General features: G+C 35.8%; 2 protein-coding genes across 2 annotated transcripts; both read right to left on the bottom strand.

Moving 5' to 3' along the window:
• Positions 1-1,821: 1,821 nt before the first annotated feature.
• On the bottom strand, positions 1,822-11,491 carry LOC121980299 (protein YAE1-like). The gene is made up of 6 exons (XM_042532286.1): positions 11,050-11,491; positions 10,906-10,958; positions 3,695-3,796; positions 3,095-3,198; positions 2,868-2,989; positions 1,822-2,366 (listed from the first exon to the last, which is right to left on the bottom strand). Exons 2-6 carry the CDS (start codon positions 10,913-10,915, stop codon positions 2,039-2,041), a joined length of 666 nt encoding a protein of 221 aa, XP_042388220.1. The 5' UTR covers positions 10,916-10,958; positions 11,050-11,491; the 3' UTR covers positions 1,822-2,038.
• Positions 11,492-13,290: 1,799 nt separating this feature from the next.
• LOC121980298 (signal recognition particle 54 kDa protein, chloroplastic-like) lies at positions 13,291-18,700 on the bottom strand. The gene is made up of 15 exons (XM_042532285.1): positions 18,452-18,700; positions 18,227-18,359; positions 18,033-18,100; positions 17,853-17,954; positions 17,596-17,748; positions 17,419-17,496; positions 16,795-16,920; positions 16,268-16,370; positions 15,896-15,996; positions 14,947-15,084; positions 14,725-14,868; positions 14,494-14,569; positions 14,079-14,164; positions 13,871-13,996; positions 13,291-13,554 (listed from the first exon to the last, which is right to left on the bottom strand). Exons 1-15 carry the CDS (start codon positions 18,632-18,634, stop codon positions 13,462-13,464), a joined length of 1,710 nt encoding a protein of 569 aa, XP_042388219.1. The 5' UTR covers positions 18,635-18,700; the 3' UTR covers positions 13,291-13,461.
• Between the last annotated feature and the right edge of the window lie 6,011 nt (positions 18,701-24,711).

Below are 24,711 nucleotides of genomic sequence, written 5' to 3'. Positions count from 1 at the left end.
TAGATGTTGATCCGGCCAAATTGATCATGGCTCGGGCTAGTTTGGTTGTGTCTGACACAATTTGTTAAGATTTGGATGGTGTCATCTTAGGTCTCGTTTAGTCTCAGAGTTAAGTCGATTGAGGATGACCCAACCAACAAGCCAAGCTAAGCATGACCTACTTCTAGATCGCATCAAACTTCTTGCTAACATAGGCTGAATCCAAATGTTGAGTCTGATTTAGATACATAAAAATAAAAATATGAAAAAAAAATAATTTTAAAATTTTAAAATTTTAAAATTCTAAAAATATTCTGCCTCTTATTTTCTAACAAATGTTTATATGGTTTTTCTATTTTTTAAATTTTAGATTTTTATTATTTTATTATTTATTTAATTTTTAAAAAAGAAATAAATGGCCTTGGGCAAGCTTAGGCATGACTCCATGGTTTAGATATACATTGACCAAAACTCAAAAGTCTTTTATATATAGATATATATTAATATTAAAGTAACAATGCATCCAACTGCTCCCGGATAATAGTAAGATGATTATATCTTTCAATGAATAATTAGGAGATTTAAAGTTTGAATCTATATTATCACACACTGCGAGGGATTTTTTTCCCCTAAAAAAATGGACCTAAAAATACTTAACCATTTAAAAGGACTTCTATTAATATTTTCTGATTTACCTGATAATCAATAAAAAATATCCGTTATCTATAATAATCAATTCAAATAGTTAGATACCTCCATTTAAAAAAAAAAATCATCAAACTCATTAAATATTAAAAAATTAGTTAGATTTTATATATATTTTAAAGCATTTAGAAATATATTTTTTAAAAACATTTTTAGACTCAGTTTTTAGAAAATATTAGTCCATATTTAAATTAATTCTAGAATCTCTAAGTTCATCACTATGTTTTGATTGATATTTATTGATGGCTAAAAAGAGATTAAAGATTATGATAAAACTTAAGAGATTGTCAGAATAGAATGATGCAACTTTGGAATACATTTGATGTGCTTAAGTCTATGATTTTTTTTTATTAAAATTCATTGCTGAATCTAAAAGTTTAAAATTCTTTGAAAAATATAAATAGATTCAAGAATGTCATTAAAAGTACAAAAGTATTAATTTGATATAAATCTAATATTTTTAAAATTATTATTTTTTACTTTCTTTAAATTTGGTTCAATTTATATATTTGTGAATTCTATTGGGTATTTGTAAATCCTAGTGTGTGGTTTAGTATATGCAGTTAAAGCTTTCAATCTCTATCGTAATATTGATAAGAATAATATATAGTCTTAAGTTTTCATAAATTGGATAACACGCTGGATAAAAAGATCATTAGAGCCCATGTTCCATGAGTTTTAATAATAGAGCTATGATATTCTTAAGGAAAAATCCCAAGAAAAATTTTTAAGAATAGACACATAAATGATGAGATCCATCATTTCACTTTTTGTGAGTCCCATCATTTATGTCTACCCTTAAGACTTTTCCTTGAGATTTTTCCTTAAGAATATCATTTCTCTTAATAATAATGTTGTCCCACCTACGTCCAATTCAATTTGTTAAAAGTTGACAAATTTATTACAATAAATAAAGAATCAATTCTCGATAGATACATAACCTCCAGAAAAAAAAATCCTCACCTCCTAACTAACTTAAAAGTCAACTATTAATTGACTTCATAATTTACCTACCTTCACATAACTAACCTAGGGATGGCCTATGAGGGATGGCCTATGAGAGACGCTTGAGGTGAACTTAATCCCCTAATAATGGTAGTGAAATATTAATCTAGACCAATCAAATATGCTAACAAGTTAATAAATCACTTTTGGGGGATATAGACTAAATGATCAATCAAGTTACATCCCGCTACAATCTAACCCAATCAAAATTTTGATTCCCATTACCACAATTTGGTTTTACAAGCTAATCAATCAATCAGATCCCACAACTTAACTTATCAAGTATTCACTTAACTCCAAATATCTAATTATAGTATCAAATCATAGTGCTGAATTTGCATAAACAATGCTACTTGTTATCAAACCCACTCTTTTCCACAATACTCGACTTGATTCTTGAAGATTCATGAACGAGTGATGTAAGAACCTCGAGAAGGAAGTTTAACTCATCAGAGTTTGATTCTTTACCTGCTGATGCTGATGCTGATTCTTGAGGATTCCCTTTCAGTTGTTCTTTGAATTGCTTATCATTTTGCAAGAGATGGACATAATATATTTTCAGAGCATTGTCGGTGGAAATTGCTTGCACCGACTCGTATAAACTGTGAAATTTTTCTTTATCGTCAAATTTCTTCAACAATTTCTTCTTTGAATCATCGGGAAGACTAGCAAATGCACTGCAAATAAAGGGAAAAAAATTAATAAGTTATAGTAATCCATAGAGATAAACACCCAGATGAGAAATTAAGATAACTAACCCAACATAGACAGGAGAAAAACAAGATCCCAACAGTTAAGATTATATTTTTTACCATAAAAGATGAAAAATAGTGTATTACTAACATGATGAATTTTTATATAAAAATATGATGCTACAATATCAAACCATGTTTTTTTAAAATAAAAGCAAAACAATTCACATCAGAATCTGAAGGGTGTCATGACTTAACAACAACCATGTTGTTAGAGGAACCAGGTACTACTCTGGATATCAAGTATCTAGTATGACTAGTTCTAAATTTCTTATACATGATAAATAAAAATATTGAAATTGTTTGTTGCATAGGTAGGCCATATTCTGTCAATCTATGCCTTTTGAAACTTCAAGAAAAAGAGATTGTTTTACAATAATTAATCGATAATGCATCAAAAGCTAATTAAGGATGAAAAAGTATCACCTTGCAATGCCCCTAACATTGCCCCATTTATAACCATCATGTGCGGATTGCTTGAAGCCCACATTGAAGCCTTCTTGGGCAGAAGCCTCTTTGCCTGCAGATATACCATCTCGATAACCCATATAAGTTTTTGTCAAGGATTTATTGGCATTAGAACTTAGAATCTCTAAATAATTTAATAAAAGTTCATCAAGAAGAATAGAACAGAATAAAGTTAGCAAGGATACTGTATAAAAATGGTCATGGCGCCACTTCTGCTCTCTGATTAACTCGGCATCTGAAGTCTCAACAGGAGGTTCATCATCAAACCAACAGTCATCAGACGCATGCTCTGAAATGAAAGAAAAAGGTTTCATCGTTAAACAATATATTTGATCTTTAAAACATAAATCATAAATCTATCCCTCATAAAGTCAGTTTGTAGTTATACAAATCACTAAGATCCAGCATAAAAATTCTAGAAATAACTGTTAACTTGTAACTAATTAATTTCGAGACAGAAGCAATTTGTTTTGGTTCTATACAAATCACTAAAATTGAGCATAAAAACCCCAAGAAGAGTAGTACTGACTACTAATTAATTGAGTTCATGTCAGAAGCATGACCAAGTTGTAATTCTAAAAGCTTTAAGAAATGTCAATGTACAATTAGTTTAGTGGAAATACTAAAAATAACTAACATAGAAAAATTCACAAGAGAGAATAGTAAGAAAGGATATAGGTTTATTCATATGTAGTTATTTGATTGCTGTGAAACCATTCTCCTAATTGATGGACTGGTGGAAGGAACTGACAGTTTAAATTAGAAATTTTCAGACTTAAGCATACCGATTTGAACATTTTCTTCAAATCCAATGGATGAAACAACAACTTTTTCAAGAGTCAGTTCCCCTATTGATGTTGCTAGATGCTCTTCAGCCATAGGCCCTTCTGAAGATAATAATAATTATATTATGGGCAAGGTATTAATTACAAAATAGAAAGAACACACAAATAAGAATAGCTGAAAATAGCCTTGTAGAGCAAGTATTTAAGTGATCCACACTGCAGATATATTAACAAGCGTTGCATTTAGATGAAATAGTGCATCATCTCTAGAAATTAAAGATCAGTGTGTATAAAGTACAAAAAAAAGCAGGGCATTAGGAAAACCTCTATAGTAGAAGTTCTATGACTAATGCAAAGATTTTCATTTGATATTAGCATTATTAATGAAAAAAATTACAGCAGCAATGTCAACAGTAAGCACCTCATTAATTGAAACCATAAGCCCATAACACGACATATAGTGAGATCTCAATATCTTGCTCATTGAACTAGATAGGCATATTAGAATTTTGGCAGGGCTATAGCATTGTGTTAGAGAAATTCAGCTAAGTGAAATCCACCACGTATTATATAGGTCTTAAAAAATAGAGAGCATAAGTAGCCATGAATGTCTTATTAATGATTTATGAAAGGTTATTTCTAATAAGAATAATCAACTGTCATTTATTAAACTACAGAGTGTAAACAATTCAATAAGTCAAATTGGGCACACCAGGGTATAAGCAAGGAATAGGATCCAACATTCAGTAAGGCTAAATGACCATACATGGTTTGTTGGTGCAATGATGCTCCCAAGTGGTCAAAAGGTTATTATGATGTATTTGACAAAGGGTTTACATTATGTTTATTTTGTGTTTGTAATGGTGTACATTAAGTGTGCAAAAGCTTGACAAAGTACACATGACTCTCATGGAGCTTGTTGACTCGATGAAGTTGACAAAGTTTGATGTGATTGTGAGATCAATTGACTCGATGGCTTGGAGATTTGTAATGAGGTGAATTTGAAAGGAAGACAAAGGAAGGCATGGAGCATGCTCGAGAAGCTGAGTGCATATGAGAGATCGAAGAGCTGATAAGGTGAACTCTAGGACGAGCAGCATAGAGCGACTGTTAGTTTGATGTCTTGGAAGCTCATAATGAGGTGAAGTCAAAGGCAACGCGAAGGATGGCATGAAGCAAGCTTGGAGAGTTTGGAGCATCCAAGGGAAGGCCTAGTGAGGTGAAGTAAGCTTAGAGGGCTTGGTGCAAATGAGATACGAAAGGCTTAGCAAGGCGACCTGTAAGGCATAGAGTATCAACAACATTGAAGATCTAGAGCCATGAGAGCATGAGATATTATGTGAGTTGTTTAAAGTAAAACCTAGAATCTCGTGTTTCTTTAACCCCCACGAGTTAGGCCTTTATATAGGAAAGTAGATATACACCAAAAGACACAAATACCCTTTTACTTATTCTAACACTCCCCCTCAAGCTTGAGAATATAGATCATATATACCAAGCTTGTTACATATGAAGTCAATCCGGGGACCTCTAAGTGATTTAGTAAATATATCTGCTAGCTGATCATTTGAGTTGACAAAACTAGTAGATATTTCTCCGGATATGACTTTCTCTCTGACAAAGTGACAGTCAACTTCAATATGCTTTGTTCTCTCATGGAAGACTGGATTTGAGGCAATATGCATAGCAGCTTGGTTGTCACATATGAGTGACATTTGTGTAACCTCTCCAAACCTTAGTTCCTGAAGCAACTGTTTTAACCATATAAGTTCTTGACTAGCAATAGCCATAGCTCGATATTCTGCCTCTGCACTGGATCTTGCCACAACATTTTGTTTTTTGCTTTTCTAAGAAATAAGGTTACCTCCGACAAATATACAAAATCCAGAAGTGGACCTTCTATCAGAGGGAGATCCTGCCCAATCTGCATCAGAATATCCTACGACTTTAGTATGTCCTTTGTCTTCATATAAAAGACCCTTTCCTGGTGCTCCCCTGATATATCGAACAATCCGAGTCACTGCATCCCAATGTTCTTTGCATGGAGAGCTAAGAAACTGACTTACTACACTCACTGCAAATGAGATATCCGGACGAGTAACAGTAAGGTAGCTTAGTTTCCCTACCAACCGCTTGTACCGTTCAGGATCTGAAAGAGGCTCCCCCTAATTTGGTAGGAGCTTGACATTAGGATCCATGGGATTGTCGACTGTCTTTGAGTTTAACATTCCTGTTTCTTCCAGAATATCCATTGCATACTTCCTTTGGGATATAATGATCCCATCTTTAGACTGTGCCACTTCTATCCCTAGAAAGTATTTGAGTTTGCCAAGATCTTTTGTCTGGAAATGTTTAAAAAGATGTTGTTTCACTTGTGAAATTCCAAGATGATCATTACCTGTGATGACAATATCATCAACATAAACCACTACATAAATGCAACCAGTAGATGAGTGACGATAAAAAACAGAATGATCAGCCTCGCTTCGAGTCATGCCAAACTGTTGAATTATGGTACTAAATCTACTGAACCATGCTCTGGGTGACTGCTTGAGACCATATAAAGATTACATACAAGACCAGAAGACTCCCCCTGAGCAACAAAACACGGAGGTTGCTCCATGTAGACTTCCTCGAGCAGGTCACCATGTAAGAATGCATTTTTGATGTCCAACTGATGAAGGGGCCAATGACGAATTGCAGCAATAGACAGAAAAAGACGCACAGAAGACATCTTGGCAACAGGAGAAAAGGTGTCGCCATAATCCAATCCAAATACCTGAGTATAGCCTTTAGCGACAAGACGAGCCTTAAGCCGATCAACCGTGCCGTCTACACCAACTTTCACCGTAAACACCCATCGACAACCAACCACTGACTTCCCAGGAGGTAGAGGAACGAGGTCCCAAGTCCCACTGCTCTGTAGGGCACTCATTTCATCAAGCATAGCCTGTTTCCATCCTGGATGGGCAAAGGCATCACCTGCAGTCTTTGGAACAGAAACAGACGACAGGGAAGACAGACAATAATAATAGGATGGGGAAAGACGATGATAGCTTAAAGAAACATAGTGAGGAGAAGGATTACGAGTGGAACGCATACCCTTTCGAAGTGCAATAGGAACATCAGAGTCAGGAGATGGGACCGGAGGAAACGACGAAGGACTTGGCTCTACAGATGTGCCCACAGCAGTGTCAGTGTTGGTCGGCGGCAAAGCAGAACGAGGACGGCGCTGATAAACCTGCAAAGGAGGAGACGAGGCAGGAGGTGATAGAGGCGCCTCCGGAGGATAAAAGATAGTCATTGGTGCAGGTGGAGAGGGAGCAGTTCATTGAAGTCACAAAGAAGGCTAGAAACTGAACCCAGATAATTTGACATTGAATCCTTAATCTGATTGGCGCTGAGGATAGTCATGAGATCTTCACAAACTTGATAGAGTCGTCGAGAGGTGTTTGTAAAGAGTTGTTGAGCTTGCGTCCAAACAGCTTTGCAGGTTTTGTGAGTACGGAAGACATTCCTAAGAGATGAATGGATGGTGGCTCGGATTATACAACACAACTGAGCGTCAACCTTCTTCCACAGAGGACGATCGACGTCTTGAATATCTTCTTCAGTTTGAGTGAGATGTGTCTCATATCCCTGTCCAACAAGCCAAAGTTCAATGTGAGATGCCCAGGAAATATAATTTTTACCATCCAACTGCTCGGAAGAAAGGGGTGCAGTAATATGGTTGGTAAAGATTGAGGTATCTGGCTTTGGGGCGCCAGATGTAGCCATGAATAGAACTGTGGACCGGACTGCGCTTGCTAATGGATGGGTTGGGGAGGAACTGGAGCACCGCTGTGACGATTTCAGACCTGTCTGTTCTCGACGAAGAGGAGAGCAAAATGGCTTCTTTGTCAATAGATAGTGACGATTTATCAATAATATTACAGGCAAAGCCTAAGCCTGAAAAAGTATAATCAACTGCAATCTCCACAATATGACCAGCAGGAAAATCTCAGTGTTGATGATGCCCTGTACAAACGGCTGCAAACTGCTCTCAATGAATTGGAAAACCCAAGAAGGGGAGCGCCGCTGTGCCCTAGCAGCGCGAGAAGAGGAAAACGCGAAGAAGGGCGTCGGGCGTCTGGTGTCTGGCGTCCACGAAACAGCAGGCGGGCGTCGGGCGTCCACGAGGCGGAGCTCAGCGTCCACGAACCAGCAGGCGAAGCTCCACGCCGCGAGAGGGAGAGGCGGCGTCGGGTCGAGCGAACTCGCGCGGTGCGGCGCTGGAGAAGAACTCGCGCGGCGCTGGAGAAGAACACGCGCATCGCTGGAGAAGAACCCGCGTCGCTGGAGAAGAACCCGCGTCGCTGGAGAAGAACTTGCGTGTCGCGTGGTGTGGCGCTGGAGAACTCGCGCGGTGCGGAAGAGAAAGGCTCGGCAGAAAGAGACGGCGCGGATAGAGAAAAGAAATTAGGGTTTTAACCTGGCTCTGATACCATGTTTAAAGTAAAACCTAGAATCTCGTGTTTCTTTAACCCCCACGAGTTAGGCCTTTATATAGGAAAGTAGATATACACCAAAAGACACAAATACCCTTTTACTTATTCTAACATGAGTAAAATGTAATCTTGGAGTTTGTGTTTTCGGGATGATGTATTTAGTTAGGTAGGGGTACACTACATAGAGACTTAAGTAAATTCTTCAACTGGAGGATTGCTTGTCCCAAGTTGTAGTTTGTCTATGTACAGTCCTAGAACTTTATGCAAGCTTAGGTGAGGTAAGTCGAAAGGAGGGACCTCAAAGTAAATTCAATCAAGTGGAGGGTTTAATTTAATCAACTAGTCAATTAAATTGACTTAGAAAGTCAACCAGAAGTTCAGTTGACTCAGGTGTCAACTAAAGCAAAGGTTTAAAGAACAAAATATTTCTATTCGAATATAGTCAACTAGAAATATTTCCAATTGAAGAAATTTTGAATCAACTGCCAAAAGAGTTGTTAGTCGCTTAATGATTATATTTATTCAATTAGTCCACTAGAGGCAGACAAAAGATAATTGTTGGGTTGTTTCTCATATAAGATTTGGAGGGCTTTAAGCTGGTGAAGGGTTACATGAAGACATCTTAAAATTCCAAGGGCTTAGATAATGTTAAGAGCTAAATTCAAGCAACCTGGTATTCTTTTTTACATTAACTTTATATTTTATATTTGTTGAGAGAAATGATTTGATTGTAAGACATTCCCTGGTGAGATTGTAAAGAGCATTACCCTATTATCTCTGTTAAGTGGTAGTTTTTAATAGGACCTTTGTGGGGGTGACACATCAGATGCATCCAAGGTCATAGGCAAGTGCCTTGTTTACTTCGAAGCATGGATGGGAGAAAGGATGGATTGCACAAGAGTGGAAACAGTTTCCTTCATTTACCTATTGTAAAAATGATTACAAGAGCTACCGTGAATGAGATGATTAGAGATTATGTTCCAGCAACTAACGATCTCCTAAGGCTTGCCTCTCTTTTGAAAAAGCAGTTTAAGGATAAAAACTAATCAAGATGACGAATCAAGAAGAACTAGTTGCAATGCTGATGAGCCATGCCCATATGTGTCCTCAAAGTGTGGAAGAGGAAGCCAAAAGGAGACAACTCCCAATTTGGACATGATATTGTAAGTGTTTGGTTTAACCAGCTTATAGCTGGTTAAATGTTCTTGGGTATTACTGTTCAGAATCTGATATCCACTAGTTTCAGGCAAATTTTTATAGCAAATACATTTTGTTATTAACTTGATTTCCTGCCATTTTTAAATGATACACCCAGTGTCTCAAATGCATGTTCACTAGTTTTAGACAACATGAATGTGTAATATCAAGGATGTGCAACAATTACTCAAGACCAATATACAAGTACTTGTTCGATAATTGGACATGATAACATCCCACCAGGTTTGAAAGGATGGAGGTTATTTGTCACAAGTTGCCAAAAATGAGAAGTCATCAGCTTGCTGGGCCCATCCACTAACCCAAAATGTTTAAACTTAAGAGTTGTTTACTCATATAAAGTTTATAAACCCCTTGATTAGCCTACAACTCTTTGTGTTAGACTGAAGTGTTACAATCTCTTAAAAAGGGTTGACGTCTACGTTCCTGGAGTTCATGTTGAAACTCTAATCTTATTTTGGTTTGTCACTCTATAGAATACAACTTCAAAAGGATAGATTAGTCATTAGTCTTTCTCTTTCCTAAGATATTATTAAACATTTCATAATCATTATCCTTATATTAACTATTCATCTCTAGTCTAGATACTGAAATCATTATCTATCTCTTTCACTTGATAACCTTCAGAAGTTATCATTTTGTATTTGCAAACTTCAAAATTCTGTGGTATTCTTACACGAGGAGTTAAGGTAGCAGATTATGTTAAGCCATTTGAAGATTATCACCAAATACATATTTTGTAGATATCTGTTGAAGATTGTCATCAACTACAATCCAACTTTCAGTTCATTTGTGGATGAGACCAAATATATTTTATGCATATAGTCCGCATGGGATATCTAGTTATAGGATATTCTTTTTTTTCTTCTTCTCTCTCTATATATATTTGCCCTTTTAATTTTCAGATTAAACCAAAGTAGGTTTAAACTCCATCTTGTCTCCCGTTATAGTGCCAGAGAACAAGATGAAGATTCAAAAAATGGACTTCCAAAATAAAAATATGGAAAAGTGATTTATAGTTCCAACTTGGGGCAGTTTGAGCATTTCACAACAAAAATAATGCATGTTTCCCTCATATCTCTTTGGAAACTAACCGATAAGGGTCAATCTTTTTAAATCTAAAATCCATTTCGAGATATTAAAGTGTTTAAGTTGCTCACTAATTGTAAGTTTCTTACCGTTTCATGTCTATGACTATGATTCAGGGGACTTGAACTATCTAGCTCTTCAACTGGCATAAAGAAAGCTTAGCGGAAAGCTGCTCTGAGGCACCGACCACCCAGAAAAGGCTGGCTAGTTTTTAACAAGGACTGAGAAATTTGATGATGACTCATGCACAAGGATATATAATCCATTTATCTACTTATTGATGCACATAGAAATATATAGAAGCCAAAGAATACATTTACCCACCTCTATGTACAGCCAAAAACTCCGAGTGTTAACAAATCAACATACTCCACTTAATTCTATTTATTTATCAAAAATATAATGAAATAAAATATTCACCTGGCACCATTCCCGGCCGACATACAATGGAGTTGTTTTGTTGATACAAAGACCTGAGTCAATCAAACCCAAATAAATATCATCATTAATCCGAATTAATCAATTATTTCTCAATATCAAAAATAATTATTTGTCAATTCTTACCGATGCCAAGAGGTTCGAAAATGGAGAGAAACCTATTATCCTTCTTAGTTAGGGCAAAAAGAGGGCCGGTGGCTCTCTCCCTTGGCTCAGCCAGCCAGCGGTGGTGAATAGAAGCTGCTGGGAAGAAGAGGCAGGAACTGTTGCCGTTGGCTGAAGAAAAAGGAACAAAAGGGGGCTGCTGCTGTTTTTTACTTGGAAAAAGAGGAAGAAGCTGCTGGGAAGAAGCAGCTGCGGCTGGGAGAGGGCTGGAAGGGGAGGAGAAGTTGCTGATGCTGGTATTGGGAGGAGAAGAGGAAATACGAGGAGAAAGATAAAGGAAGAAGGAGGAGGCGGAGATGCCGGCGAGTGCGTGGACGAAGAAGAAGGAGGTGGCGGTTCCGAGTCTTCCGACGACGCTCGCTCGTTTGGGGGAAAACAAAAAGAGAATACCTAACTCCTTAAAAATAATTTATTTCGTAATCCATTTAAATTTAGTTTAGTTATAAATAGTAATCATAATTAAATCCACATCTACTCTAATTTAAATTAATATAATTTTAATTTCTGTGTTCATAAGAATTTAATTCGAATCTAATTCCTCTTCAACTCAACCTTTAGTTTTAATTTTTAATAATTTAACTTCATCCATTTTATCAATTTATGTTTTTAAAAAAACTTAAATTTAATATTTTATGAGTCCAATTTATTATTATTATCATCTATTTTTTATAAAAAAAATAGTACTATTAATAGTAAAATAATCTTTAATTGTTTTTATTTAACTATACAACCAACTAAATTTTCTCCCTTGGTTATATATATCTTGTTATGTGTTATGTCAATCTAACGTCTTCTATATTTAAATAAATTTTATATTGTTTTACTATTATTAATCAAGTTTTTTTCCTTTCTTTATTTGATATATATATTTATTACAGTAGTAGATATATTACAATGGTATAAGAAATTAATTTCTAATGAATACATACCCTCATGAACAAAACTTCTTCCACTTTCTAACCACTTGGCTATTAACTATAAATTGACCCTGTAATTTACTTCTCTTAACATAAATTACGGATAGATTATGAGATACATTTAGGGTTAACATAATCATATTTATACTACAAAATATACATCATCCTAAATAGGGGCGTATCTAGTGCATGACTAGGGGGGCCACAGTCCCCCCTAACTTTGGGGCATGTTCACATATATTAGATTCCCTATATGCTTAAAGGTCGTGTAATCATGTGGCAAAAGACACATCAGCCATGAAATCTAATGTATTGTATGCTCCATCTTCATTCGTATTTTCTTTTATGCCTCAATCGGTAATGCAAATACCTTTTCTTGAGTCTCTCTAATTAGCTCGACTTGTTTCAGTCTAAGTTCATCACTTTCGAAAGTGTGCTCTAACATCATGGCAACTGGCGAGCAAAAGTAGCATGAAGTTCAACGAGACCGATGCAAGAGGACTAGCCTAGGGACGCATCTCTACCACTTAATTTCTAACACCAATTTCAATTTCTCAAACCTTTCTTTGGAGGATTCAGAAATTAATGAGCGTCATAATATATTTCCTTATTGTAGCATTAGCAAGTATATATAGGATGATTCTCATAATATATTTCCTCGTGATTCCTCGTAAAATTATTTGAGATGGGAGAGGACTATTGGATATAGAGCTTGGTTAGGAGCAACTCCCTGCTCAATGAGACAATAATCACAACATGAATAATACGAGATGTTAGATATCACTGTGAGTATTCTATTTATTATTTTAATTATTATATTTTTTTATTATTGAAAATTATATACCACTTATTTTTATCACTTAGTATGCGGTGCTCAAATATAAAATTCTAAATCCATCCTTGTTGATAGATTGATCACACTACCTTGTGACAACATTTTCATGGACAAATCATCGCACAACTAAAAACCACATAAACCCGGCCCCCCAAACCTAAAATCCTAAATCCGCCCTTGATCTTAAACGGTATCTTTTAAAATATTTCCTTAACAAATATAATTTTAATTTTCTCTCTAATATTTTTATTTTATTTTATACTGTCATTCCTTTTAAATATTTTTTATTAATGTGAGAAAATTCGGTTGATAATTTGACTAGGTAAAATAAATATTTTAATTTAGGATAAAGGCATTTTAAATATTCGGAGGCCTTTTAAATTTAGGTATTTTAGTTCTGATAGAGGCATTTTAGAATGTAATTTGATGTTAAAAAAATGTTAGAAGGCATTTTAGAGGCATTGTAGAATGTATTTAGATCAAGTTTAAACAAGTACCTTCACCAGTCACCAGAATAATAGCAATAAAATCAAGTCCGGAAGACATTCTAAAATTTGACTCTCTAGGAACAAAAGATACTACAAGATCATTATGCAGCTACAAAAAGTTCCAAATATGATCTTAGTTCTTGCTTCCAAATCCACGAGGAGTAGGCCTTGCCGACGCTGAATCTGCAAACTGTCTTCTTTTCCTTCGTGCTGTTCCAGGAGGTGCCTGTCAAAATACATATAATAGATTGTGCCAATGAGTTCCTCCAAGTGTAGATTACAAAAAAAAGATGTCGATGAGTTCCTCCAATCCATCATTTTGTAGATCAACTCTTTATATCAAGGAAATTAAGGCCTCAATACTTGTGTTCGAAGCTGATTTTATGTCAAGATCATTTGGGGTAATCTTGCCTATCTGATAGCACCAAAATCCTAGAAGAGAACATTAATATTCTTCTACTACTTTACTAGCGTCGAACAAACTACTATGACAAACATTAGACAACGATTATCAAGAGGTAAAATCAGACCACAATTGATACCTTTTGCTCGGCTTTCAAAGACTCCTCTAGGTTGCTCAATGCCGGGATCGATCCTCCTTGCATCACACCCAATAGATTCTTCATGCGAACACGCATTTGGAATAACTGAGCAACAAGTTGGCTAACCTGCAACATCACAGACCTCTTTAGGATCCAGCATAGTTTTTTATGCTTGAATGAAATTGTAAAGCCGAGCAAATTAAAAGACCTGTTGTTCTGTCTTTCCAGACTCTGTAGCAATTCTCTTCCTCCTAGCAGCTGACTCAGCTAGTAGCTCGGGCTGTTCGCGTTCCTCTGCGGGTCAAGTCACTAGAATGAGCAGCCTTTAAAACATGAAAACACATACTTTCCATAGGGATATGACCTTTAGGAATACATGGTTAAAATGTATATTTCTATGTCAAAATTAAGTAATTATATTCTTGGCACATCCACATTACAATTGAAATTAGATTTATACAGTTTTGTTTGAGCAAGAATGTTATGTTATATTCTTAGGAGTTGTAAATTTGAGAGAAGACAGAAAAGATAAAGGGAGGGAAGAAACTATGCTATTATCCCATGTAGTAGGGGTATAACTAAGGTGTACAAAGGAATGGAACTTCCATTAACCTCACATTTACCTGGGGTCATCACATTAATCATCGCTTCCATGATATTCAAGTTTTTCTCTGCTTCACGAATTTGTGCTGGAGTCACCTTTTTCAGACATAAAATGTGAAAAATTAGAACTAATTTTCTAATTCCTAACGATGGAATTGGTTTTGAATGATCTCTTTTAGCTTTATTTCCAAGTTTTGACCTTAGGAGTAGGTCAACGACGGAACGAAAGAACAGGCATCTAAAATGGATACCTTGCCCATCCCTGGAATCATACCAATTACACGGCTCACTGAACCCATTTGTGCAACAGCGCGTGTTTGCTTTAAAAAGTCATTGAAGTCAAATTTTGCACTCATGATCTTTTTCTGTAACTCCTCAGCATCTTCTTGCCGCATCTACTAGCATAATAGATCCTCTTAAATCAAAGTAACAAGTCACCCAACATAATAACTTTGACAGAAAGAGCTGCTTACAACTTCTTGTGCTTTCTCAACAAATGAAAGAACATCACCCATCCCTAATACGCGACCTGCCATGCGGTCAGGGTAGAACGGCTCTAGATCTTCCATCCGCTCGCCTCTTCCTACTAGCTTTATAGGTTTTCCTGATACCTGTGATGCACAAGAAGAAGAAAATATTGTATAAGAACAAGAGTGGGTTCACAGCAAGTGTGAATGAATTGTTATGAAAGATGAGATCACAAAATTTTATCAGTGGTCCCCGGAAAGCAAGGAGATTGGTCAATTTTTAATATGATACCAGACATGGTGATCTACGTGGTATAGGTAACTGAGATGTTCTAGACATATGAATGAAATGATCATATTCCAGAATCCAGAGTATAAAACTACATAGTTTCCCCAGGATAACAATGAATATGAAAATGCACAAAACTTTGCCTCTTTCAGATGTAATGAATCAGTTGTATGGCACCTCCTGGAACAGCACCTGCAGCTTGAACTTACATCTGATTCATTACAGTTTGAACTTTTCTTACTGTATGGCACCTCCTGGAACTTACATCTGAATGAAAGAGAGGGAGGGGGAGAGAGAGAGAGAGAACTAAATGATGTATAGTTTATAGTTGTAGAAGTAAAATGCACAAAAAAAAAAATAAATACTTTTCTTACTTATTAGAATAAATAAGAATTTTTTAGGTCAATGTTAAACAAACAAATGGACAGATTCATGAGCAGTTATGCAATTGCATTGGCTAAATTGCGGCATATGCATAAACTTTTAAATGCATTTATCCATTTAGACCAAGCTATGGTTTATTTTTATCTTCAAATTTTCTTTTCCCAAAGATGTGATCTGTTCAATTTTCTATGATGAAACGAGTTGTAGTAGTTTTCTAGAAGCAAAAGATGAAGAATGAAGAAATAGATGGCATAGCCACTTGGAACATATTGAAAGGCAAACCTCTTTAACACTCAAAGCTGCTCCACCTCTAGAATCACCATCCAGCTTAGTTAGTATGGCACCAGTAATACCAATCTCGATATTGAATGTAGTAACCAAGGCTACAAAGTAAACAGTGATAATGAATCAGATGTAAGTTCAAACTGTAATGTACAGTGAAAACAATGCCTCATTTTCCATATTACAAGCAGCTGGTTATATTAACTACTAACTGGTAGTATTAAGTAGATGAATATTAATAGTAAGAATAACTAAATAAACAATCAATAAAGAGTCTATTACTGATCCTAGTTTTCAGTTTTCTGCAATATACAGCATGTCAACAAAGAATGCTGGAAGAGTGTAAGCAGATTGGCACAAGCGTTCACCCACCTGCAGCTTCTTGGCCAGTCATTGCATCAACCACCAGCAGAACTTCAGTAGGATTCAGTGCCTGCTTTACTTCCTTCAGCTCATCCATCATCGATTTATCAATCTAATTGAATTGAAGTATAATGTTAAAATGAGCTTGAACATAAAAATAAAATGTTATGATGATTTTCATTGTTAAGGATCTCCTCATTCTCCATAGACAAGATAGTAAACTGAAGGAGATTTGGCTGCATATATAAGTGTTTAAGAAACAAGTCGACCACTCTCTTTCAAATGAGTAAAGGAATTTTTTTGACTGAATTTTCGAGTCTCATTTAACATGCTTCGTCATCTTTACAATGGATTTCGTAAATACATGATAAACATAGTTGTTTGTTCCACTAGTATGGTAAAACAAAAACTTGATAGCCCACCGCATGCTGATATTTATATAAACTAACAGAAAAGCAATTACTCCCATTGTCATGTATAAAAAATAATGAAGCATCATGTACATTAGCAACATGGCACAAATAAGCTTTAATGACCTGTAATCTTCCAGCAGTATCAACTATAACAACATTAATTGACTTCTCCTTGGCCTCCTCAAGACCATGCTTAGCTATTTCTGCTGGTTTTACATCCACACCTTCTGCATAAACAGGGACATCTATCTGCACTAGAACACAGTCAGCATTAAAATGCACAAAAGGAATAAATACAAAGAACCATATCATACCTAGGAAAATAAAAAATCTGTATCATAAACAATATAAAGTTAACATAAAAATCTGAAATCATGTTATAAATCCCAACTAGTTAGGGTTAGCTATATGAATTTTATCCCTCCATCAAACTTTATGCAAGGTTGTAGCACTGGTAATAGTTAGATCAATTACATCAGTTATAATTACATTAACAAGAGATTTTTTGGTCTCCCTCGGACCCTTACACCTTCAACTCTAACACAAGATTCTACTAGATGATTATAGCTTATACACTGGCATTTATGCAAGATACCACCACAAAATGAGGAGAACACCATGATGATAAGAACATGGCAATGACAAAACTACCTGAATATAACATACAAAAATCTAACCTCACTTGAAGTGCAAGAGGGAAAAGAAGTAACGGATTTCTTGAATGTACAAAAAACATATTGTAATTACCTTCTCGCCCAAAATCTTGAGTTGGTCTATAGCTGCAGGCCTATACACATCAGCAGCCACCAACATGCAACTCTTACCCTGGAAACCGTTTTTTTTTTTCTTTATTAGCTCCAATAGAATGTGGAGTTTTTTAGTGCAGCAAAGACTTAAGAAAACAAGAGCATCCTCAATCTTCACCAATTTCTTTAAGTAGAAGGCAAGCTTAGCGCAAACAGTTGTCTTTCCGACACCTTGAAGACCAGCTAGTAAAATTACTGTCGGACCAGACTTTGCAAATACCAATTCTGAAACTTCTCCACCCATCAACTTCACAAGCTCATCATGCACAATCTGTGCACACGATGTTGTTAGTGGGAAATGGGTTAAACTCAGTCAAAGAACAATGTTTGATATATCTTACAAAATTGTGAGAAAAGCGTTATTTTCATAACTACCTTTACTAACTGTTGGTCAGGTCTCACACCTCGTATCACACCTGCACCAACAGCCTGATCACTAACAGACTGCACAAACCTTCTCACCACGGGCAAGCTTACCTGCACAAAAGAATATGAAAAGGCCATAGAATCCAATGATATATGAGTTTTCCATCAAAGATGTGACGATTAACTCACATCTGCTTCCAGGAGAGCTCGCCTAATATCCCTCATTGGTTCTGCAATGTTCTCCTTGGACAAAACATCTGCCAAATATTGAAATTTCCCACCAATTCAAAGTATTCATTCCAGAAAAAATAAAAGGCCAGCATTTTCACTTTAAAGTAATAAGGACTCTAAGGAAGAAGTGAGGGAAAAGAATAACTGCAGACCTACGCCTCTGAGCTTGTTCCACGCTGTTTCTAGACCAGTAGTCAATTGACCAAACATCTCCGCCCTTACTATACAACATCTCCCTCTACGAACACGCTCAGATTTCGAATGAATCCAGCTCCAAACTTCCCTCTGAGATTAATAGATCTTCCGATCATGAAAAGTGAAAATCAAGAAAACAAAGTGACTTCGGATTAAATTTTTAAAGCTCAAGGTGAGCTTACAACGAACAGGGTTCTGCCGGAAGATCCGGTGTAGAGGGCCGAGCCGGTCCAGGAACTATTGGAATGAAGGCTCTGCCTTCCAGCCCCTCTAATTGAGCTGCAAAAGGCTCTTGCGAACTGGAGAGACGGCGAACCGACGGAGAGATGGCGGGAAGGCGGGGCCGAGAAGTAGATGGCTTCCATGGCGGAATGGGAGGAGACGAGAGGCAAGAAAGGATAGGATAATGGCGTTATAACAGAATGTTTTTATGTTTCTCATTCATTACTTTACTAGTTTATTTAATTTGTAATATGGCCCTCCCACAATTATCATTCTACGTAAAAATCCTCGCAACTCGCCGGCCCATAGATAGACGTGCTAGGCCCAAATAGTTTTATTAATATAAAATTTTAATTAATATTTAAAATTATTAAAATGGTCTTTTTGAGAATTTAGCATTAAAAAACAATTACAGATGTAGCCCGGGTGAACCCGTCCCATCTTTTCTGTGCCCGTGCAGTCTGACACCTCTAAGGGTCCCATTAGACTCGTATTGTTATATATATTACTTGGGAAGTTTACCATGCCTTGGATGATATAGTTTTCGGGAACATATAGTGTCAACGCCGTCTCAAGATTTCATGACACCCTAGGTCAAAAAAAAAAAAAAAAAAAAAAAAAAAAAAAAAAAAAACTTAAGTCTTTAATAATTTTATTTTTTTAAAGAAAATCATCCTTTTTTATTCAGACTTGAGACCAACAATTACTACAAAAATACTGTCACTTAAGGACAAATTTTGCAATAAATTTTAGAAAAAAAATCGTTGGAAATTGGATTTGGGACAAAAATTGCGACAAAAAAAATTCGTTGCAAATATGTCGTCGCAAAAATTTGCGACGAAAAAATATAATTTCGTTGGAAATTTTGCAACAAAATTAATATTCGTTGCAAAATTCGTTGGAAATTTTGCAACGAAATCAAAATTCGTTCCAAAATTTGTTGGAAATTTTACAATGAAAATCAATATTTGTTGGAAATGTCAACAGGAAAAATCTCCGACGAACTCCAAATTTGTCGCAAATTAGCAACGAAAAATCATATTCGTTGCAAATAGATTTGCGACGAATAACTATTTTTAGAAAAGTTACAAAATATAATATTACCAACGAAAATATAAATTCGTTGGAAATTTCCAACGAATAAATATTTTTGTTGGAAATTTCCAACGAATCTATAGTTTCGTTGGAAATTTCCAACGAATCCACATTTTCGTTAGAAATTTCCAACGAAATGTATTCGTTGAAAATTTCCAACAATTCTATTTTTTGTTGGAAATTTCCAAAGAAATTGATATTCGTTGGAAACTTCCAACAAATCCATAATTTCGTTGGAAATATCCAGCGAAGTTGTATTTTCGTTGAAACTTCCAATGAATATATAGATTCGTTGGAAATTTTCAACGAAAATACATTTTTCATTGGATATTTCTGATAATACGATATTTCCAACTAATCCAATTTCGTTGCAAAATTCATCCCAAAATTTAAAAAAAAATATCCAGACCCATCTTATTTCAATATTTTTTCCTATTACAATTTTTTTCAAACAGATTTAACATATATATAATACACCACTAAACACAATAACACAAATATAAACCAAAAAATCAACCAACATATTAATGTACAACAAAATAAATACAAACATCAATAATATAAACCCAAACGCATACATCATTAAAACATGTTCCATATACAACCAAAACTAAGAGCATAAAACAAACAATACAACATAAAAAAGTTACAAGAAAACTAACAATATAACACACATCATCATCCAACAATACAAACTACAACAATATACAACTACAACTAACACCCTAAACCAAACACTATAATAAAGTTACAAGAAACATGTCATAGTATCCAAATTCCAATGTCATACAAAAACATGAAAAATGTAGAGTAGAAGATAATCTTATGAAGATCCTTCTCAATCCAAATTCTTCTTCTACCTACATCAAAAGATTAACAAACACAAAGAAAATCTTATAAATCAACACAAAAGCAAATAGGTAAAGACTTACATATTTTTACGTCAATACCATCATCATCTTCACCTACCAACCCTGTTTGGAACAAAAAAAAAATACTAATCAAAATACAAAAATTAAGAATTTATAAAATCGATAAAATAAAAGATATTCTGGGTCAGACACAACTAATGTTAAAAACATATACGGTGTTTTCATGCACATCCCAGGCGGAAGATTATATGGAGTTAATATAACTGGCCAACAAGAATACTGTCTTCCTGATTTACCAAATAGAGCAAAACCGTCAGCACAAAAACCTAACCTAATGTTTTGAGTCTCCTTCACAAATTCAGGATATGTTCTATCAAAATTTTTTCATGCCTCTGCATCTGATGGATGACACATTAACCCCTCCTCTATTCGATGATTTGCATGCCAAGTCATGTGTTCAGCAGTGGTCTTTGATGCATAAAGCCTTTGTAACCTCGGAGTTAATGGCAAATAAAATAACTGACTGTATGATTTACGTCGTTGTTGACTCCTTCTAGTGCTCTTGTACCTATCTTGATTACAGAATCTACAAACATTTGCATCTGCATCATCTCCCCAATATAGCATACAACCGTCTCTGCAAACATCAATTCTTTCCACCGGAAGACCTAATTCTTTCGTAAGTTTTTTCATACTGTAAAAATCATTAGGCAATATATTATCACGGGGCAATGCCTCTTCAAAAGCCTGAACAAACTTATTGAAATTATCTTCCGACACATTAGACTCTGCCTTAATATTCAACAGTCTTGCGATGAATGATAATTTAGTATGATTCTCACAGCCAGCCCATAATGGTTCATCTGTAGCACTCAACACTTCCTGAAATTTAAGATATGTTTCATTATTCACAATTTCATCGACACTGGTACTTGTCCCTCTTCTAATGGTGATGCATATGTTGTAAATATTTGCTCAACTGTTGAAGGACAGCTAGAACTGGCACCATGTGGTTCAGGAATTAAATTCGGACCCGCTGCATCAAATATCATTCTCTGATATGGATTTAATTGATTATAATAACTTTGATACCTAGAAACTTGTATGTTGTGTCCATAATAATACTCATCAGATATGAATGGTTCACCATCGCATGTCCAATTATAGTAATTCGGAGTAAAACCAAATCTACATAGATGCTCTGAAACTTTATTATATTGTAAAAATTTACCATTATGAAACTTTCTGCATGGACATCGTATCTGATTACCATCCATAAACTCAACATTACTAGATGCAAAATTTAAAAATTGTCTCAACCCAGTGATAAACTCATCAGTTAAACCCCCACGGTCAGGTAAATTTTTATTATACATCCAACTTCTTTCATTCTGTATGTTGCCTGTTTCAAATAAATTATAGTAATAAAAACTCCTAGAACATAAATACTAATGGTCAATTACTTAGTTTACATACAACTGCAAATAACATATAATAGAGGAAAATAAAAACATGCAATCCTTATTAAAATAGCATGTGTAAATAAATATACCTAACAAAGGTAAATAAAATAGAACGTCTCTCCCAGCCGCGTCAAATCTAAACCTGCATAAACAATAATATCAAAATTATAATAAAATAAAAAGGTCTACAAATAAAAACATGCAATCATTATTAAAATATCATGTGTAAATAAATATACCTAACAAAGGTAAATAAAACCGAACGTCTCTCCCAGCCACGTCAAATTCAAACCTGCACAAACAATAATATCAAAATTACAATAAAATAAAAAGGTCTACAAATTATCAAATATCATCTTGGCCCCAGCGGCAAGGAACTGACCCCCCGTACAGCTGTGCCGCGGTAAGGCACATACACCCCACGACCTACCAAGGTCGAGAACAACTAGCCGACATCAAACAATGACCTGTCGATTTACAAACAGAGGTCATCCAATGCTGGCAGCGGCCAGCCTATGCTGCCAGCAGCCAGCATCAGTCACCAGTGGCCATCCTACACCGCCAGCGGGATCACCAACGTGTACAGCAGCTAGGCGAGGCCACCAGCAGAATCCTATGCCGACAGTGGCCAGGTGAGGCAGATAGTGGCCAACCTCGGCGCCAGTGGCCAACCTCGGCGTCGGCGAGAGCGGCCAAGCGGCGACGCTAGGGCCAGGCGCTGCCGCGAGCGCTAGAAACCAGGGCCAGACGCGAGCGTGCGGCCAGGCGTGGCCGCTCGCAGCCAGGCGGTACCTCTCGTGGCAAGGCGCGACTGCTCGCGGCCAGGCGCGGCCGCTCGCTGCCAGGCGCGGCCGCTCGCTGCCAGGCACGACCGCTCACGGCCAGGCGCGGCCGCGAGCATCCAGGCGACGCTCCGAGATCGGAGAAAAATAAGGACACGAGATCGACGGAGAAAAACAAGGCTTACCGCTCGAGAGAGAAGGGCAGAAAAATCACACAGCCGCCGTCACGCAGGAAGAGGAGAAAAATTAGGTCAAGATCGTGGAGAAAAGAACGGGCCGGGCGGAGTTAATACTTGGGTTTTTCAACAAATTTCCAACAAAATAATTATTCATTGGATTTTTCCAACAACTAACAAATTTGTTGGAAATTTCCAACGAATCTTCAAATTCGTTGGAAATGTTTCCAACAAATCTACCAATTCGTTGGAAATTTCCAACAAATTTATTTCGTTGGAAAGTTTATAACTTTTTAAAATCATGGTTGACCGACTTAGAGACCTCTGAATTGGATGAAACCAGTTCCTATGTGCTTCTCTATTTATCCTAATTTTATATATATTCTCAAATATTTTTTCCCTCATATAATTTTTTTCTTTATTTTTTCAATCCCCATTGTGTTAGGAAAATTAAATTTAGGTTTAAAAATTCACAGATCAAAATAAATTAGCTCCACAATTATTTTTAATTCATGGATATAATCGCGAGAACCTTACGAACGCAAACAAACTGATTTCACCTCGTTCTGAGCACTCGAACATTATTTTGTAAATCTAACAAGTTCAACTATACTTAAATTTGATTTAAAACTCTAACACTTTTATGCTCAAATTCATCCAATTGACCTAGATGTTAAAAATTCATCTTATGTCAAAAAAAATATTTGAGCTCATCTATAGAATCAGGAGACCAAGAGGAGCACATAGGAACTTGTTTCATCTAATTCCGAGGTCTCTAGGTCGGTCAAACAGGTTTTTAAGGCATTGCATACGTTGCAACAAATCTGAAATTCGTTGGAAATTTCCAACGAATTCCAGATTCGTTGCAAACTCTACATTTCCCTAAAATCACGGTTGACCGACCTAGAGACCTCCGAATTGGATGAAACTAGTTCTTATGTGCTCCTCTATTTATCCTGATTTTATATATGTTTTCAAAAAATTTTTTTCCCTCATATATTTTTTTCTTTATTTTTTCAATCGTCATTGTGTTAGGAAACTTAAATTCAGGTTTAAAAATTCACAGATCAAAATAAATTAGCTCCACAATTATTTTTAATTCATGAGAACCTTACGAACGCAAACAAACTAATTTCGCCTCGTTCTGAGCACTCGAACATTATTTTGTAAATCTAACAAGTTCAACTATAATTCAATTTGATTTAAAACTCTAACACTTTCATGCTGAAATTCAAATTCATCCAATTGACCTAGATGTTAAAAATTCATCTTATGTAAAAAAAAATATTTGAGCTCATCTATAGAATCAGGAGACCAAGAGGAGCACATAGGAACTTATTTCATCCGATTTCGAGGTCTTCAGGTCGGTCAAATGGGTTTTTAAGACACTGCATACTTTGCAACGAATCTGGAATTCGTTGGAAATTTCCAACGAATTCCAGATTCGTTGCAAACTCTACATTTCCCTAAAATCACGGTTGACCGACCAAGAGACCTTCGAATTGGATGAAATCAGTTCCTATGTGCTCGTCTATTTATCCTGATTTTATATATGTTCTCAAATATTTTTTTCCCTTCATATATTTTTTTTCTTTATTTTTTCAATCCCCATTGTGGTAGGAAAATTAAATTCAGGTTTAAAAATTCAAAGATCAAAATAAATTAGCTCCACAATTATTTTTAATTCATGGATATAATCGCGAGAACCTTACGAATTCAAACAAACTGATTTCGCCTCATTCTGAGCACTCGAACATTATTTTGTAAATCTAACAAGTTCAACTATACTTAACTTTGATTTAAAATTCTAACACTTTTATGCTCAAATTCAA

Source organism: Zingiber officinale, chromosome 5A (assembly GCF_018446385.1).
Source record: "Zingiber officinale cultivar Zhangliang chromosome 5A, Zo_v1.1, whole genome shotgun sequence".
Taxonomy (NCBI): Eukaryota; Viridiplantae; Streptophyta; class Magnoliopsida; order Zingiberales; family Zingiberaceae; genus Zingiber; species Zingiber officinale.
Note: the sequence above shows the minus strand (reverse complement) of the source record. Positions and strands in the feature narration are given on the sequence as shown.